This window comes from Cetorhinus maximus, chromosome 11 (genome assembly GCF_964194155.1).
Source record: "Cetorhinus maximus chromosome 11, sCetMax3.hap1.1, whole genome shotgun sequence".
In the NCBI taxonomy this organism is placed as follows: domain Eukaryota; kingdom Metazoa; phylum Chordata; class Chondrichthyes; order Lamniformes; family Cetorhinidae; genus Cetorhinus; species Cetorhinus maximus.
The window spans coordinates 119,554,893-119,570,593 of record NC_135889.1 but is presented as its reverse complement, the minus strand read 5'-3'; the positions used below and the strand labels follow the sequence as shown (position 1 = coordinate 119,570,593).

The 15,701-nt window shown below is 41.8% G+C and overlaps 1 protein-coding gene across 4 annotated transcripts in view; it reads right to left on the bottom strand.

Moving 5' to 3' along the window:
* The window catches only part of ttll4 (tubulin tyrosine ligase-like family, member 4), a 77,695-nt gene that overhangs the window by 21,463 nt on the left and 40,531 nt on the right, over positions 1–15,701 (bottom strand). For all 4 annotated transcript variants that reach the window (XM_078552651.1, XM_078552652.1, XM_078552654.1 and 1 more), the window contains exons 10-16: positions 14,814–14,942; positions 13,353–13,475; positions 12,149–12,247; positions 9,065–9,199; positions 4,579–4,695; positions 4,262–4,352; positions 333–543 (exon numbers count right to left, since the gene is read on the bottom strand). In XM_078552651.1, the coding sequence (XP_078408777.1) occupies positions 333–543; positions 4,262–4,352; positions 4,579–4,695; positions 9,065–9,199; positions 12,149–12,247; positions 13,353–13,475; positions 14,814–14,942 (905 nt within the window). The remainder of the gene's footprint in view (positions 1–332; positions 544–4,261; positions 4,353–4,578; positions 4,696–9,064; positions 9,200–12,148; positions 12,248–13,352; positions 13,476–14,813; positions 14,943–15,701) is intronic.

The window sequence follows — 15,701 nt, the reverse complement described above, 5'->3', positions numbered from 1 at the left end:
AGGTCTCTTTTTTCAGCAATACTTAAGTTCTGTACTACCAAACAAATATTTGTATGCTGTTTTTCATCTGCCACTCTCATCCAACAATATTTTCCCCTCAACTCATTTTTTTTTAAGCTTCCTGGTCTCTCCAGATTCAAATGTCATGTAGTTGCCACAGTATGCACAACAGAAAATGACACCCAATACCCAGTAAATCTGGTAGCAGCAATCAGCACCTACTTCATGGCGCAATGCATATTTGGGACAAGGTTTTACCAGAAGGGAGCCCATCCTTTCCTTTCTTTCCCAGGCAGCTTCACAGAAAGCAACTTTAAAACATTTCACAGTACCTGCCTCTCTGTTCCGACCATATTTCTGCTCCCACAGGTCAAGCAAGATGTTGAAGTAACGGGGCTGCTCAAAGAACCGGAGATAGCGGGTTGAGTGCTGGGAGGGGAACACCCGTTCAAACTGTCCCTGTCGATTGTACTCATCCTCAGATTCCATTAATATTCGGATATCATCAGGGGTAAGAATGTCCAGCAAAGTGGAATAGAAATTCTGAAAGACAGATTATATATATATTATAGATTATGATTATATGTGTGTGTGTGTGTGTGTGTGTATGTATATATATATATATATATAAATATATATATATATATATCAAATCACCTTCCTGACTTTAATACAAAGGAAGTTCAAAATACACAAATGTGTTAGCATTTGTAAAGAGATTGGTTAATATTTAGACTATAGACACTCTGTCAGACTGATTTCCGAGTGGATTCTTAATAATTGCACATTAGGAGAGATTTTTTAGCATCTTTACAGCAGGTACACAAAAGTAGTACAGTGCAACGTCATTCTGTATGCTCTGCTATGTTCAAATAAAAACTCTTTGCATTGTGCGCTATTGTAACAGGAGCCTCAAAACCATGCAGTTCCTCAGCACTCTCCTTCAATCTTCAAAAATCCAAGATTTATGTCACTTTATCATTACTTCCTCATTTAACAGAACAACTTTTTTGCTTCCCCAGCCCACCCTTATCCAAAACCCATCACCTAGCTCTGGGTTTCTCAACTAATAGCAGTGCTGCTGGAAACTATTACACAAAGCTTGGTGAGAAATGAATTTCAAAAGAAACTAACTGAATTTGGGTCAGTGAGTGAGCAACAGCTGTTTTTGTTGTGTAAAGAATATCTCTTTTTATTTCTGTTGGACTGTGGATTAGCATTACAATGGCTGCAGTTTAAAAGACATGTCCACTGGAACAGGATGAGAGATATATACAATGTTGCAGTCCTGGAAGAGTGTGCCATGAAAGACAGGATGGTGCCAGAAAGGAGTCCTGGACCAGGGGAGCTGTCTGATATGTATGTATATATATATATATATATGTATATATATATATATATATATATAAAGCACATGGGATTGGGGGTAGTGTATTGAGATGGATAGAAAACTGGTTAGTAGACAGGAAACAAAGAGTAGGAATAAACGGGTCTTTTTCCAAATGGCAGGCAGTGACTAGTGGAGTGTCGCAGGGATCGGTGCTGGGACCCCAGCTATTCACGATATATATTAATGATTTAGATGAGGGAGCTAAATGTAATATCTCCAAATTTGCAGGTAGAACAAAGAAAAGTACAGCACAGGAACAAGCCCTTCAGCCCTCCAAGCCTGCGCCGATCATATTGCCCGTCAACTAAAACATTTTGCACTTCCGGGGTCCGTATCCCTCTATTCCCATCCTATTCATGTATTTGTCAAGCCGCCTCTTAAACACCACTATCGTACCTGCTTCCAACACATCCTCTGGCAGCGAATTCCAGACACTCACTACCCTCTGCGTAAAAAACTTGCCCGGCACATCTCCTCTATAGTTTTCTCCTCTCACCTTAAATCTATGTCCCCTAGTAATTGACTCTTCCACCCTATGAAAAAGCTTCTGACTATCTACTCTGTCCATGCCACTCAATTTTGTAAACTTCTATCAAGTCGCCCCTCAATCTCCGTCGCTCTAGTGAGAAGAATCCAAGTTTCTCCAACCTCTCCTCATAGCTAATAACCTTCAGACTAGGCAGCATCCTGGTAAACCTCCTCTGCACCCTCTCCAACGCCTCCATATCTTTCTGGTAATGTGGCGACCAGATGATGCAAAGCTGGGTGGGAGGGTGAGCTGGGAGGAGGATGCAGAGATTCTTCAGGGTGATTTGGACAAGCTAAATGTGAGTGGGCAAATGCATGGCAGATGCAGTATAATGTGGATAAATGTGAGGTTATTCACTTTGGTAGCAAAAACAGTAAGGCAGATTATCTGAATGGCTATAAATTGAGAGAGGGGGATGTGCAACGAGACCTGGGTATCCTCGTACACCAGTCACTGAAGGTAAGCATGCAGGTCCAGCAGGCGGTAAAGAAGGAAAATGGTATGTTGGCCTTCATAGCCAGAGGATTCGAATACAGGAGCAGGGATGTCTTGCTGCAATTATACAGGGCCTTGGTGAGACGACACTTGGAATATTGTGTACAGTTTTGGTCTCCTTATCTGAGGAAGGATGTTCTTGCTATACAGGGAGTGCAGCGAAGGTTTACCAGACTGATTCCTGGGATGGCGGGACTGACATATGAGGAGCGATTGAGTCGGTTAGGATTATATTCGCTGGAGTTCAGAAGAATGAGGGGGGATCTCATAGAAACCTATAAAATTTTAATAGGACTAGACAGGGTGGATGCACGAAGGATGTTCCCAAAAGTGGGGGAGCCCAGGACCAGGGGTCACAATCTGAGGATATGGGGTAGACCATTTGGGACTGAGGTGAGGAGAAATTTCGTCACCCAGAGAGTGGTGACCCTGTGGAATTCACTACCACAGAAAGTAGTTGAGGCCAAAACATTGTATGTTTTCAAGAAGGAGTTAGATATAGCTCTTAGAGCGAAAGGGATCAAAGGATATGGGGAGAAAGCGGGAGCAGGCTATCGAGTTGGATGATCAGCCATGATCATAATGAATGGCGGAGCAGGCTCGAAGGGCCAAATGGTCAACTTCTGCTCCTACTTTCTATGTTTACGTTTCTCTCCGAAAACCCCTATCAAGAGGTAAAGGGGAAAATCACTGTTAGAGACATTGAAAGGCAAGTATTTAACCAGTGAACTAAACACAAAGTGCTGGAAGACTACCTCTTGTCATCAACACGAACTGAAAGGAATTTGGAAGACATCGATCAAAATCAACCCGTCGAATCCTGTACTCCAGAATTGGCGCTATTGAACTGTTTTATCCCACCCTTAAAATCCATGTTTTGTGTGTCTTATATGCACGTGTATAGGGATTTAAGAAGGGGTAGAGTTTAGGTTATACAGTTGGAAACTAGCAGTTCTTGTGTCTTTTTTTGGCCACTGGTTAACGACAATTTGTTCAATAAACAGTCATTTGCTTATTAAGTTTACAAACCTGGTGCTCATATTGTGTTAGCCTAAATTAAACAGTTCGGTAGAATTGGGGCAATCTGGTGGTTTAATCAAACTTTTCACATTTGTTGCGGCTGGGAGAACAGTGGGGCTTGATATTACAGCGCACCATTCCCAGTGAGTCATAACAGTTGGTACAACCCCGTCTGATTGCCAAGAACCACGGAGATAGGCCTATTGATACAGAAATCAAACGTCCTTCCCTTCAGTTAATTTGTACTCTAAGCACCAACAAATCTGACAACACCTACATCCATTCATCAGAATGACATAAAACATTACATTCATCAGGATGCACATGAAAAGAGGAGTACATCAATTGTACTGATGTACCAGGGAGGTGCCTGCAACAGGTGTAGGGGGCGGATTAACATCCAGAGTACCTAACATGCCAAGAATCGAACAAAGAGGGAAAGCCAGTGATAAATAGCAAAAGCATGCCTTGCATCTGAAACTGGCTCGGACAAAATTAGAATATGATGAGCAACGTCCTTTTAAAATAAACTATGCAAACCCCAAGTCTTAAAACCATCAAAGCCTTTGGTGAAAGAAGAAATGCACCAGGATTTTGTAATCAGTACACCCTATTGAATACAGTGGGGCAGCAAGCTGCTGCACCTGCTCAATTACATGCAGTCAAGCTACAAAATGGCAGAAGGACCAAACTCTAACAAGCAGAATTCAGACAGTTCAAAATGAATGAACTGTTTGTCATATATAATTAGTGATCAGCAGTTATGTCAGGGGTACTAACATCTTGTCTCTTTACACTTCAGATGATACAATGAAAAGGTTAGTTACCATTGGTGGTGATCTCTGGCTCAGGTAGTAAACTCGCTTCAGTTTCTCTTCTGGGGAAAGTTCATTGCTTTTTGGCTTGGAGGCTGAAGTACTACAGAACGAGAAAAAAGCTTTAATTCATTGCACTCAAGGAAAGGACATTAATACTGAGGAATTGAACCCTTTCCATTTGAGTCACCATCATGCACTCCCCACTCAGATATGGTACAGTTGGATTCAGAATAAAGCTCGATTTTGCTCTAACAACAACGACTATCCCTAACACCCACTGCACCAGCATAATTTGACAAGAGGAGAAACAGATTGGGCTTTTTTACCTTTTTACACTTGGGGTTACTTCATCCTTATTAGGAATAATGAATCCAGCCAGATTCAGGAGATCACTAATCATCTGTCCCTTAATGGCAATATCCAGTGTGGAATTTGAATGTAAGCTGAGTGGAAGAGGTTAAGAGGATTAAAGGTTACATCAACACAGCAACAAAATGAATTTCACTTAAAGGGAGCAATACTTTAAAGGATCATATTTAAGTAACTGTACGCGAAAATGAGTTAATTATATAAACCATTTTAAGACTTTGGAATACATGATAAACCTTGATATGGTTAAGTAAATTTTGAAAACCATTATGTTCCATGGGTTGTATTTTCCTTAAACAATATTTGAAATAATTTAGCAAGCTTATGCTCAATATCATTGATCTCAGAGTTTTGTGCTGTCACGTACAGCAACCCTGGCCTGGGAAACTGGATTAGACCGCAGGTGGGCAACAGAATCATATAGCACAGGAGGGCATTCGGCCCATGTGCCTGGGCAAGGCTCCTTTCATAGAACTATCCAGTTAGCCCCAAGCTAATAGGATCCAAGCCCGATCAGTGAAGCTGAAACCAAGACACAGAACTTTTCCTTATTGAGAGTGTTAATTGACTTGTTCAGTCTCTCAGCTCTCCGGCTTCTTCCCCCAGTATCTCAGCTGTTCCATATGTATATGCTCTTTTTAAAAGAAACTGTAAACCAGTAAAATAAGCTAACCAGGGGGGGTGATAGCCCCTGATGGAGCACTGTAACAAAAATCAAACTTCAAAAGGAAACTTAACTAATCAAATTAAAATAACATTCCTGGGACCGATGATGCACTCCAGCCTCTGCGGTGCCCACTAGTCGTAGAAGGCTTCAAGTATACCAGTGGACACCGCGTGCTCCCTCTCCAGGGACACCCAGCGGCAAACATAGCAGTGGAAGAGGGGCAGTCAGTCAGGCCGGTCGACCCGCTCGACTGCCCTCTGCCTGGACCTGTTAATAGCCACCATGGCCATCAGCATGCTTAAAAAAACAGGTCCTGCTCCCTTCCTGCCTTCCTTCACACCGAGTGGCCAAAGATAGGAGCGTACGGCTGAAGTGTAACCAAACTTTGAGGTGCAGCCTCTTCAAATAGTCAAAAAGGGGCTCCGACTTCTGAAAACCTATATAAACATGGAACATTGACTCAAGGACATAGAAAACACAGGTGCCCCAGGAGTCTGTAAGCCATCTGAACCTACGATTGCACAGAACTGCTGCATGCAACACCCTCCACGCCAGGTCGCCGATGGTAAACAGCCCTCCACTGGGGACCCCCGCCACCACCAGGCTGCAGGGCAGAATGCGACAGCTTGTCTGGACAGTTGGCGAGGGCAAAGGAGGAAAGGGTGTGCAGCGGGAGCCCATACAGGAATCCCTATGTGCTCAGACAATTAACACCCATCACTTGTTTTGCTTAAACTTATTCTAATTGATAAGACATTAGCACCCCACTTCGTTGCTCTTTCCCCATAGCCTTGCAAATCTCTTTTTCCAAGTATACAGTATATCTAAATTCCCTTTGGAACATTATTAAATCTACGTCCACCACCTTTACCGGCAGTGCATTCCACATCACACCTACAATAAGCAATGAAAGACAGGGGCACCACCAAGGTTTAAAAAATAGCAATACTCGATATTTCACTTACAACTAACTTTTTTCTGAGGTGTTGAATTTTCTCTCCTGGGGAATGATTTTCAGCTCGTGGATTCAGGTCAGGCACACCAGATGTTCACCCACAATCAACCATATGTCTTAATCTCAGTTACAGAAGAGTAAAACTTACTGCATTATAGAATCATACAGCCATTCAACCCTTTAAACCTGTGCAGCCTTGCTGAAAGAGCTACAAAGCAGTCCCACCCTCCTCTGTTCTTTCCCCATAAGCCCTGCAATTTTTCCCCTTTTAAGTAAAGATCCGATTCACTTTTGAATTCTATTATTGAATCTGTTCTTCCAGGCAGCAATGTATTATTGGAGTTTGGCTGTCTGAAAGTATAATACAACAATTGAGCAAGGGAATGACAATTTAGTGCCTAGTTCTGAGCTGTTTCTACCAGGACCTGTGCTCAGAGAGGCCTGTATCTTTTCATAAGATATAGACTTGCATTTTGTACTGATGGGTGGGTCAGTAACCGAGGACCCAGGTTGAAGATATAAGCAGCAGTGGCGAGACAAGGAAAAATTTTCTTTCCCTACACAGGAAATTATGATCTGGAATGCACTGCCTGAAAGAGTAGTGGAAGCAGGTTCAATAGTAATTCTCAAAAGGCAATTAAGTAAGTACACGAAAAGGAAAAGAAAATTTGTAGGGCTATGGGGAAAGAACAGGGAGTGGAGATTGCTCTTATGAGTTGGCTCGATAGGCTGAATGGCCTCCTTCTGCATTTATAATTTTCATGAAACTATACAAAACTTGGTGAAAGTCATCCCTCCAAACAGCATTTACTGTTAAGGTATTACAGTGCAGCATGATGCTACTGGACATTGGCACAGTAATGTTCAGCATCACTGACTGGGAGTGGAAGCTATGAGAAGCCCCCAATTCCACAGCTCATGACAGAAGCTATTTTCCAGGCAGGTGGATGCTGAGCAGAGGAAGCTGTACCTCCCATCACCTGAAGTGAGAGCAGACTAAATTAAGGAAATCAATGCTTAGGTTGATGTCTTGCGCCTCCTGACGTCCAGCTACAAGAAGCACTGGTGATTATGTGAGGGAAAGGACGTCCATGCTCTTGATTGTGGCCTTCAGGTCAGCAGGATAAAATGTGTAGTCTTGAGAAAAAGAAGTGGAATTGCAAACAGATCGAAAGGAAAAATTGGCTCAACGTCCCCAATGAAAAATAAAGTTTTAAAGCAAAAAGCAGTCACACAGCTACAGAAAGATTGTTTTCATCTTCAAGAAATCAAACACAAGCTTTATGCAAACAGAACATGTGTGAAAAACAGTCAACTGGTAGTACAGAACTTTAGTAAAGTTAAGGCACGGCGCAGCATTCAGTTGAAGCAAAGTCAGAGGACAGGGGAACAAATTGGACCTGCAAAAGTCCTGGGGTGCAGTTTGAACCTACGGCCTTCTTAGGTTGACTCTGTGGAGGCATTATTGCTCCAATACTTAAGTTTAACAGCTCTGGGCTTCTAGTAAGTTGAAGGAGCTGCCGTGCAAAGGGAAATATGGGTAAAAAAAATTCTATGCTGTAAGAAATAAGGAACAATCACAGAGTTTTTGCAGGAGGTCCCTTTAAAATCCATTTTAAAGAAGTTGCTAATACACTTGTGGTTGAGTCCAAAACTAAGGTCCATAAATCACTAATAAATCCAATAAGAAATTCAGGAGAAACTTGTTTCCTGAGTGTGGTGGGATTGTGGAGCTCACTACCACAGAGTGGGTTGAGGCGAACAGCACAGATTCATTTAAGGGGAAGCTAGATAAGTAAATGAAGGAGAAAGGAATAGAAGGATGCATTAATGGAGTGAGATGAACAGGGGTGGGAGGAGGCTTGAATGGAGCGTAAACATTGGCAGAGACCAGTTGGGTTGAATGCCCTGTTTCACTGCCATAAATTCTATGTAATCCATTTAATATAAAAAGGCCAAACTTTTGTTTCAGAACCACGTACTGGAATTTCGTGTGAATGCACCAATGGGTTAGTCACCAATATGTTACAACGCTGGCAAAAGACAACAAGTAACACAAACCCAAATATATATCTTTTTATATAGTCAGTAGTAGTTCATGTATCCTGTCTGAATGTGTCAAAGATGCAGACACGCCAACACTCGCGAATTGATCTCATTGGGTGATTTCTCAGTGAAAATCAACCTCATTTGAGACTTTGAGGGCTACGGAATACAGGATTTTTCTGCCAGAACTGCACTTTGAGATTCAGATACTCTAGCAAATGGCAGACACAACAACAGGGTTTGGCAGCTGCGAGATAGGGCAAAATGGCACATTGTTTAGCGCCTGCCAGTGCATGGACATCGTGGGTCCTGTGTGGGATCAGCCGTGGCTGCGTCTGCCCTGATGAGCAGCTGTGCTGTCCAATTATAGGCTGACGTGGTTGGCCTTAAGGGGATAGATCCCATCCTGATGGATGTGACTTTTAATCAACTACCCACTGTCATGCTTTGATGGACAGGCTGGTCGCATAACAGTGGCTACGGTTGTGGGATTCCTCAATCAATATAAAAGCCATTACAGAGGATATTACAATCCAACTGCTCAACTCTATAGGGTTACCCACTAATTTCATTCATGACTCTCTTACTTCAGACTATCCTAACTGCTGAGTGCTGCAAGGTTAAGTTGTGGTCCTTGTCACTGTGCACCTAACAGGCAAGTTATACAATAAACTGCTAGTTTGGCGTCTGGCTCAAAGGGTCTGTTTCTGCTCTTATTTCTTATGTTCTTATGAAACATCCAGGTTGTTAATTACTGCAATCGTTATACTGGTACCTTGGGGAGATGTTGACTTCCAGTACCCATGGTTTCAGGTTCTCGTCAAGCATTATGTCAAATCCGAAGAGTTCGTGGCAAGTGTAACGGTTCCGTACATACAAATGTACTTGGCTGTTCACATAAGACTCAGAGCTGCAGAGCAAGATAGAAATCATCAATAAAAACTGAAACCAATTATAACAACCAGTTAAAAAGAAAATAACCGTAGTTTTTAAAAATGAAAAGCTACTTGGAACTTTTCAAAAATATTTATGAAATTCATATGTGGATGCTTTATGTTGCAGTCAGTCACAATGCCTTTCTCACCCCTACAGACAGACAGAAACAGTTATTTCCTGGCCAGATTGTGGAAAATGTCAACTGCTCCTACTGTGGTTGATACATTTTATAGCAATATATTTCTAGATTCCACAGGGAAACTTTGCATTACACCCAAGGGAATTAAGTGGAGAGGCTTCCTATCAGTAAATCACAGTACAGAAACTATTGGCCTTGCTGGATCCCTATTTTTGTGCAATGGGAAAGCTACCATTGGCCTTAATGTTTTGGGCTAAGCAGGAGAGGAAAAGACCAAACTCGTATTTACGTTGCATCTTTCAGATCCTCAGGATGTCCGAAGTGCTTCACATTTGATGAGGAATGTTTGAAGCGTTTGTTATGGGCAAGTCCAGAGCAAAAGGGCATAATTTTAAAAAATAGCCATTAACAAATCAAAAAAAAAAGACTTAGGAGGAATGTATTTACATGGTGCGTTCAGAATGTAGAAGTGGCTGCCACATGGAGTAGCTGAAACAGATAACATTGAAACATTAAAGGGGAGATGTGATGCATACATGAGGGAAAAGGAAAAAGGGGGTATTGGGGTAGGGTGGCATGAGGCAATTTAATTATAAACATCTGCATAGGCCCATTATGGGCATAATGGCCCATTTCTCAAATGTTTTAACAACTTGCATTTATATAGCACCTTTCACCAATACCAAATTCAGATGAAAAAGTTCCATCATTCATGGCTTGTTGCTACAAATTGGAACTCTCTCACAAATGGGTAATTAATGCAGTGCAATTCACAATACAGTTTTAAATGCTCCTTTTAAGGGTTTACTATACCATTAAAAACCTCCTCCCTTTGCTTGCCAAATGGTATCCTGTGCAGTCCCTCTAAACACCACCTCTCACTTTCTCTTGAATTCTGCAGACACTAATGCAAATTTGTCAAATAATGGAATCTATCTTTCCATTGTAATAGACTTGCACGATCGCCAATGAAAACAAACTAACTCCAAAATGAGATTATCTATTTGTAAAGAGCCTGACAGAACTGTCAGATTTTAGCATGCCAGAAAACTCAGCAGCCTTGCCCTTCCCCTGATCTCCCATATGCATAAACATTAAATATACAAGATAACAGGTTAAAAAAACCCACATATAGCCCTGAACTCAAATTCTTTTGCTAAACCTTTAGCGACTTGTTATTTCTTTCTCCTCTAAAATCATTCTTCATTAAAAACTTACCTTTTTAACCTTAACTGCTGTCTACTGCCTGTTTAGCATCTGTTGCTCCTCGTGACATATCATTACATGTGTCTATGCAGCATTACCACTGGAAAGAGGGGGTAATTGCAGCATGACAAATTAACAGAGGAAGTTTCCATTATAAATGCAGACATATGACGATGGTAAAAAAATAAGGATGGAATACAAGACTATAAAATGGAGAGCTAATCATAGCTTTGCACCCTGATCCAAATATTCACCTGACATTTGTTTGAAATTTTGAGTACAACACCACAGAAGATCAACTAATGCAAGGAGTTATTCTGAGGTATAGTGACTGCTACAAAAGCAACTGTGGCAGTCAAATGAACTGCATGACTGGTTTTTATTTGGAAATATTGACTGAGAAGGGAACATTTCCCAGGACTCAACTACCCCGTGCTCCTCTTTGAACAGTGCAGTGAGATCTCGTAACATTTACCCAAGCCAACAGGAAGGAACTCTGTTTCCCATCTCATTTAAAGAGTAGCACCTTAGACGATAGAGCGTTCATTCAATACTACACTGCAGAGTTTGCCTTGATGTGCTCAAGTCTGACAGAAGGCTTGAAACTGCAACCTTCCAACTCCAAAGCATCTGAACCAAGCCAACATGACCCAAGACAAAAAAAAATGTAGGACAGAGGCAATAACTTGTATATTTAACATAGAATAAGTAGCCTAAGGCACTTCATGGAGATATAATCATATACCGAACCCAAGAAGCATTAGGAATGTAGAAGTGAACAAAAGCATGGCCAAAATTTTAACGGGGAGGAATAAAGAAGAATGGGGTGATGAGGCACTGGGGTTTCCGAAGGCAAGCCTGAAAGCATATCTTCAAATGCTGGAGTGAAAAAAAGAAAGAAGCGAACAAAAGGTTGGACTCAGAGGAAGGCTTTGGGTGGGATTGTAAGGCTGGAGGAGGTTTCAGAAGTACAAACAGCAAAACTATGAAAGAAATTAAATGGGATGATGAGAATGTTGAATATGAAACATAGGGATGCTATGATTTGATGCAGACAAGGCTGCATGAAGTATTTTGGATGAGATGAAGTGACCCAATGGTGAGGGTTGATTGGTCAGCCAGGTATTATTGGGACAGGTGAGTCTGACAATCATAAAGGCATCAAAGGTATTGGCAGATCAACTGAGATTGGAGCACAGATAGGATGCTTTGGCCTCCTTTGTCTCCAAGCCAAGCTGTTGATCACATACCTTCTCTAGCACAAATAACATGCCAAACGTGCAAACTATCTGGTTTGGCTTCAGATAGTGGCTAATGAAGAAAACACACTCAGTGGCTAGGGGATGCAGTTGGGGGAGAAGTTACGACTTCCGCCCTCCCAATGTTTACCTTGAGGAAAGTGCAGCTGCCAAAAAGGAAAAGCACACCTAAAACAGAAGCCATTCTCCTCACTGCACATACACACATGGCAAAACGCTGACTTTGCTTGAAGAGGGTACGATAGAGAAACTTTTAGCTACACTATCCAATTTCTGCAGTTTTTGACTGTTACCCATTAAGATCCTTCTCGTTACTCACGCTATGATGGTTTTGATGATCACATCCTTCATTTGCTCCCATAGCAGATCGGTCCTCACTCCTTTTTGATTTAGGTATGCCCACAATGCCTTAAGACTCCTAGAGGGAAGCACAGAGAAACATCAACACAGGCCGAGAATTGAACCTGGATTCTTCTGATCCATATTAACCAGCACTGACATCCAGTGTAAGTTTTAAAGGTCTGAAGGGAAGACAGGGAGACAAGAAGTTTTGAGGGCAGTCTCAATGTCAGCAGAGTGAAGGTATATGGAAGAGGGAAATTGTGTTAAGGAGTGGGGGAGCAGGGAGAGAAAATTCAGAGGAGCACAATCTTAGTACTGATAAAATAGACGAGAAGGGAGAGAAAGCAGTGCAAGCAAGCAATACAAATTTTGAAATTAAGAGGCTGTGGCTGAGAAATATCTAGGGATTTGGGGGGGGGGGGGAGGTAGAGAAGGAAAGCAATGCAACATGCTGCCAAGGCTCAGAAGCACCGTGAAACCTAATGAAGTAACTCTTGGAGTATACGCAGGCTGGGGTCACTGTTGAGCTTTATTTTCCAATTTGCTTAAGTGTCACCTCCAGGCTAGCAGGTAAATGGAATTTTCCCAGTTCTGGGCTAGGTACAAGAATACTTTTTTTTCAAGAAAAATTATTCATGTTCTTGGGATGTGGGTGTCGCTAGTAAGGCAGACATTTATTGCCCTTCCCAGTTTCTCTCAAGAAAGTGGTAGTGCGCCTTCTTCTTGAACTGCTGCAGTCTGTGTGGTGAAGGTATTCCCACAATGATGTTCGGTGTGGGGTTCCAAGATTCTGACCCAGTGAAGATGAAGGGAACTGCGATTTACATCCCAGTCAGGACGCTGTGTGACTTGGAGGTGACATCGTTCACATGTACCTGGTGCCTTTGAACTACTAGACAATGGAGGCCATGTGTTTGAGAGGTGCTACAGGGTATCTGTGGCTAGTATACTGCAGGCATGGTGTGCTAGTGATGACAAGCGTAGATGTCTAAGATAGCCAAGCGCTGCTGATCAAGTGGATTGCTTTGCCCTGGATGGTGTCAAGCTTCTTCAGTGTTGCCTGGATCTGTCTATCTCTGAAAAGTGTATTCCATCACACTCTTAATGCACCTATTTTGCCTAGAACAGAACCAATAAGTTCAGTCTTTAAGCCAAGAGCCCCAAGATTTCCACACTCTTACCATTTGTGACCTTGACAGAGCTTTCCATCACTGTTGGGCTTGTACTCTGCATTTAGTTTATTCACACTGTAGTTTGTAAGGTGCATAAACTTGTTACCAAGGCTCTTCATGGAAGACGAATACCTGAGCAACACAATAGAAAATAATACTCACAAGCAATAGTAGTGCAGAGGGAATCACTAAATATCAGAGGCAAATATCAATGAAACTTATACCAATTGACACTGCATTAATATTAATTCACTGACTGTTTTGTTCTAGATGGTGTAGGGTGTTGTTGAAGCTGGCCCTATCCAGGTAAATGGAGAGCATTCCATCACAACTCTAATGCACCATTTTCCCTAGAACAGAACCACAAGTCCAACTGGTCAGCAAAAATAGTGCTGGTAATTTCAAGCAAAGTCAATAGATTCCTGCCTGGCGGGTTAAATTAATATTAAAAACAATTTTTAAAAAAAGTGCTGGAAATACGCTTCGGGTCTGGCAGTACTCTTGGAGAGAAAAAGAGTTAACGTTGAGTTGAATATGACTCTTCTCCAGAACTGAAGGTTGGTGGAAATGTGATGGGTTTTATGCCAGTGTGTGTGTCTGTGTGTGGCGGCAGGGGGGGGGGGGGGGGGAGGTGGTGGTGGTGGTGGTAAAAGACAAAGGGAGTGGTAATGGTTGTAGTAAAGAACCAAAGCACTGGTCCAGAGCGGGTGTGAATGGCAAATAATGACCAGCTCTATCTGAAAGCAAAAACATGAAAAACAAGATTCATATCAGCAAAACCGCAAAAATGGGGTCAGAGTTTATGGTCTGAAATTGTTGAACTCAATGACGAGTCCGGAAGGCTGTAAAGTGCAGAATCAGAAGATGAGGTGCTGTTCCTTAAGCTTGCACTGAGCTTCACTGGAACAACAAAGGGCTGAAGTGTAAGCATGATAGTAAGATGGTGAATTAAAATGGCAAGCAACTGGAAAGTTGGGAGTCTTGCTTGCAGACTAGGCAGAGGTATTCAGCAAAGCAGTCACCCAATCTACATTTGGTCTCCACAATGTAGACACCACCACATTGTGAGCAGCGAAAACAGAATACCAAATTGAAAGTAGTAGAGGAAAATCATTGCTTCGCTTGGGAGTGGTTAAAACTTGCTCCTGTGTGCGCTAAAGCTGTTTGGTGCAATTGGCTGAGAGAGGTTATAGCACCATCCCTGGAGCAATTACAAATAATCGGCATTACTCGACTGAGTTATCAGCTGTTTTGGGAGGTGAGGTGGGAGTAACAGTATTACAAACTCAAATATTTTATATAACTAACTCAATTTAAAGATAATATACTTGTGCAAAGTAGATTAGCATTTCAGGTGGGACCAGTCATAAGGTCAGGCAGCAACCCTAAAGCTGCCCCACCAAACTTAAATTACATGTCAGTAAGTAGTCACCCATTTCCTCCCTCTAACCCCTCTCTTTTTAAACTTACTTGCAACTTGCAAAACGGACCAAGCCGTCTGTAAACACATAGATCCGAAGAGGATCGTAAGAAGTCACATAGACGTAAATTCTCAAATCGAACTTGCTCTCGCCAATGAGGTAGGGTTTGTGCAAGTATCTAGAGTAAAGAAAATTAAGTTTCACAATAATGTTTGAAATTGTTGAAAATAAATGCAAGACTCACCATGCTAACCCACAAAACATCACAAGTGATGTCAACACTTTGTAAACAGGTCCAACAGCTTCTATTGACTGAATAAGTCAAATTTATCTTTTATTTCAAGATTCTGTATTTGCATTTGGAAATTTGGTCCACTTCATTGATCTTCGTCTTGAATATATCAATTAATATCTTTTTGGGAGACAGGGCTGGGTGGGGGAACAGAGATTTTCAGATAACCACTACCCTTAATGTGAAAATATTTTTCCTGATTTTACTCCTAAATGACCCAACTTCTATTTTCGCTTATGCACACTTTCTTTTGAATTGCACCATCTGAGGAAATAGCCTTCACCATTTTAAAGAGCTCAATTAAATTGCTCCTCAACCTACCAGGGGATACAAACCAAGTTTAAGCAAATTGCCCTTCTAATTTAGTCCTTTAATTCCTGATTTAATGCTTGTGAATTTGTGAATCTGTACATTGCACCCTCTCAGAGGCTAATATATCCATCCTGAGCATCAGTGGCCTAGCCAAAATGAAATACAGTACTCCACATGGGGTCTGGCCAACGATCTGTACAACTGAAGCATAGCTTTCTCCCCTTTATACTCCTACCTACTTGAGACAAAAACCAACAGTAAATCAACCACTTTGAACTTGTGCCTGAGCTTTTAGCAATCTAGGAACATAGATGCAAAATGTCTTTGCTCTTC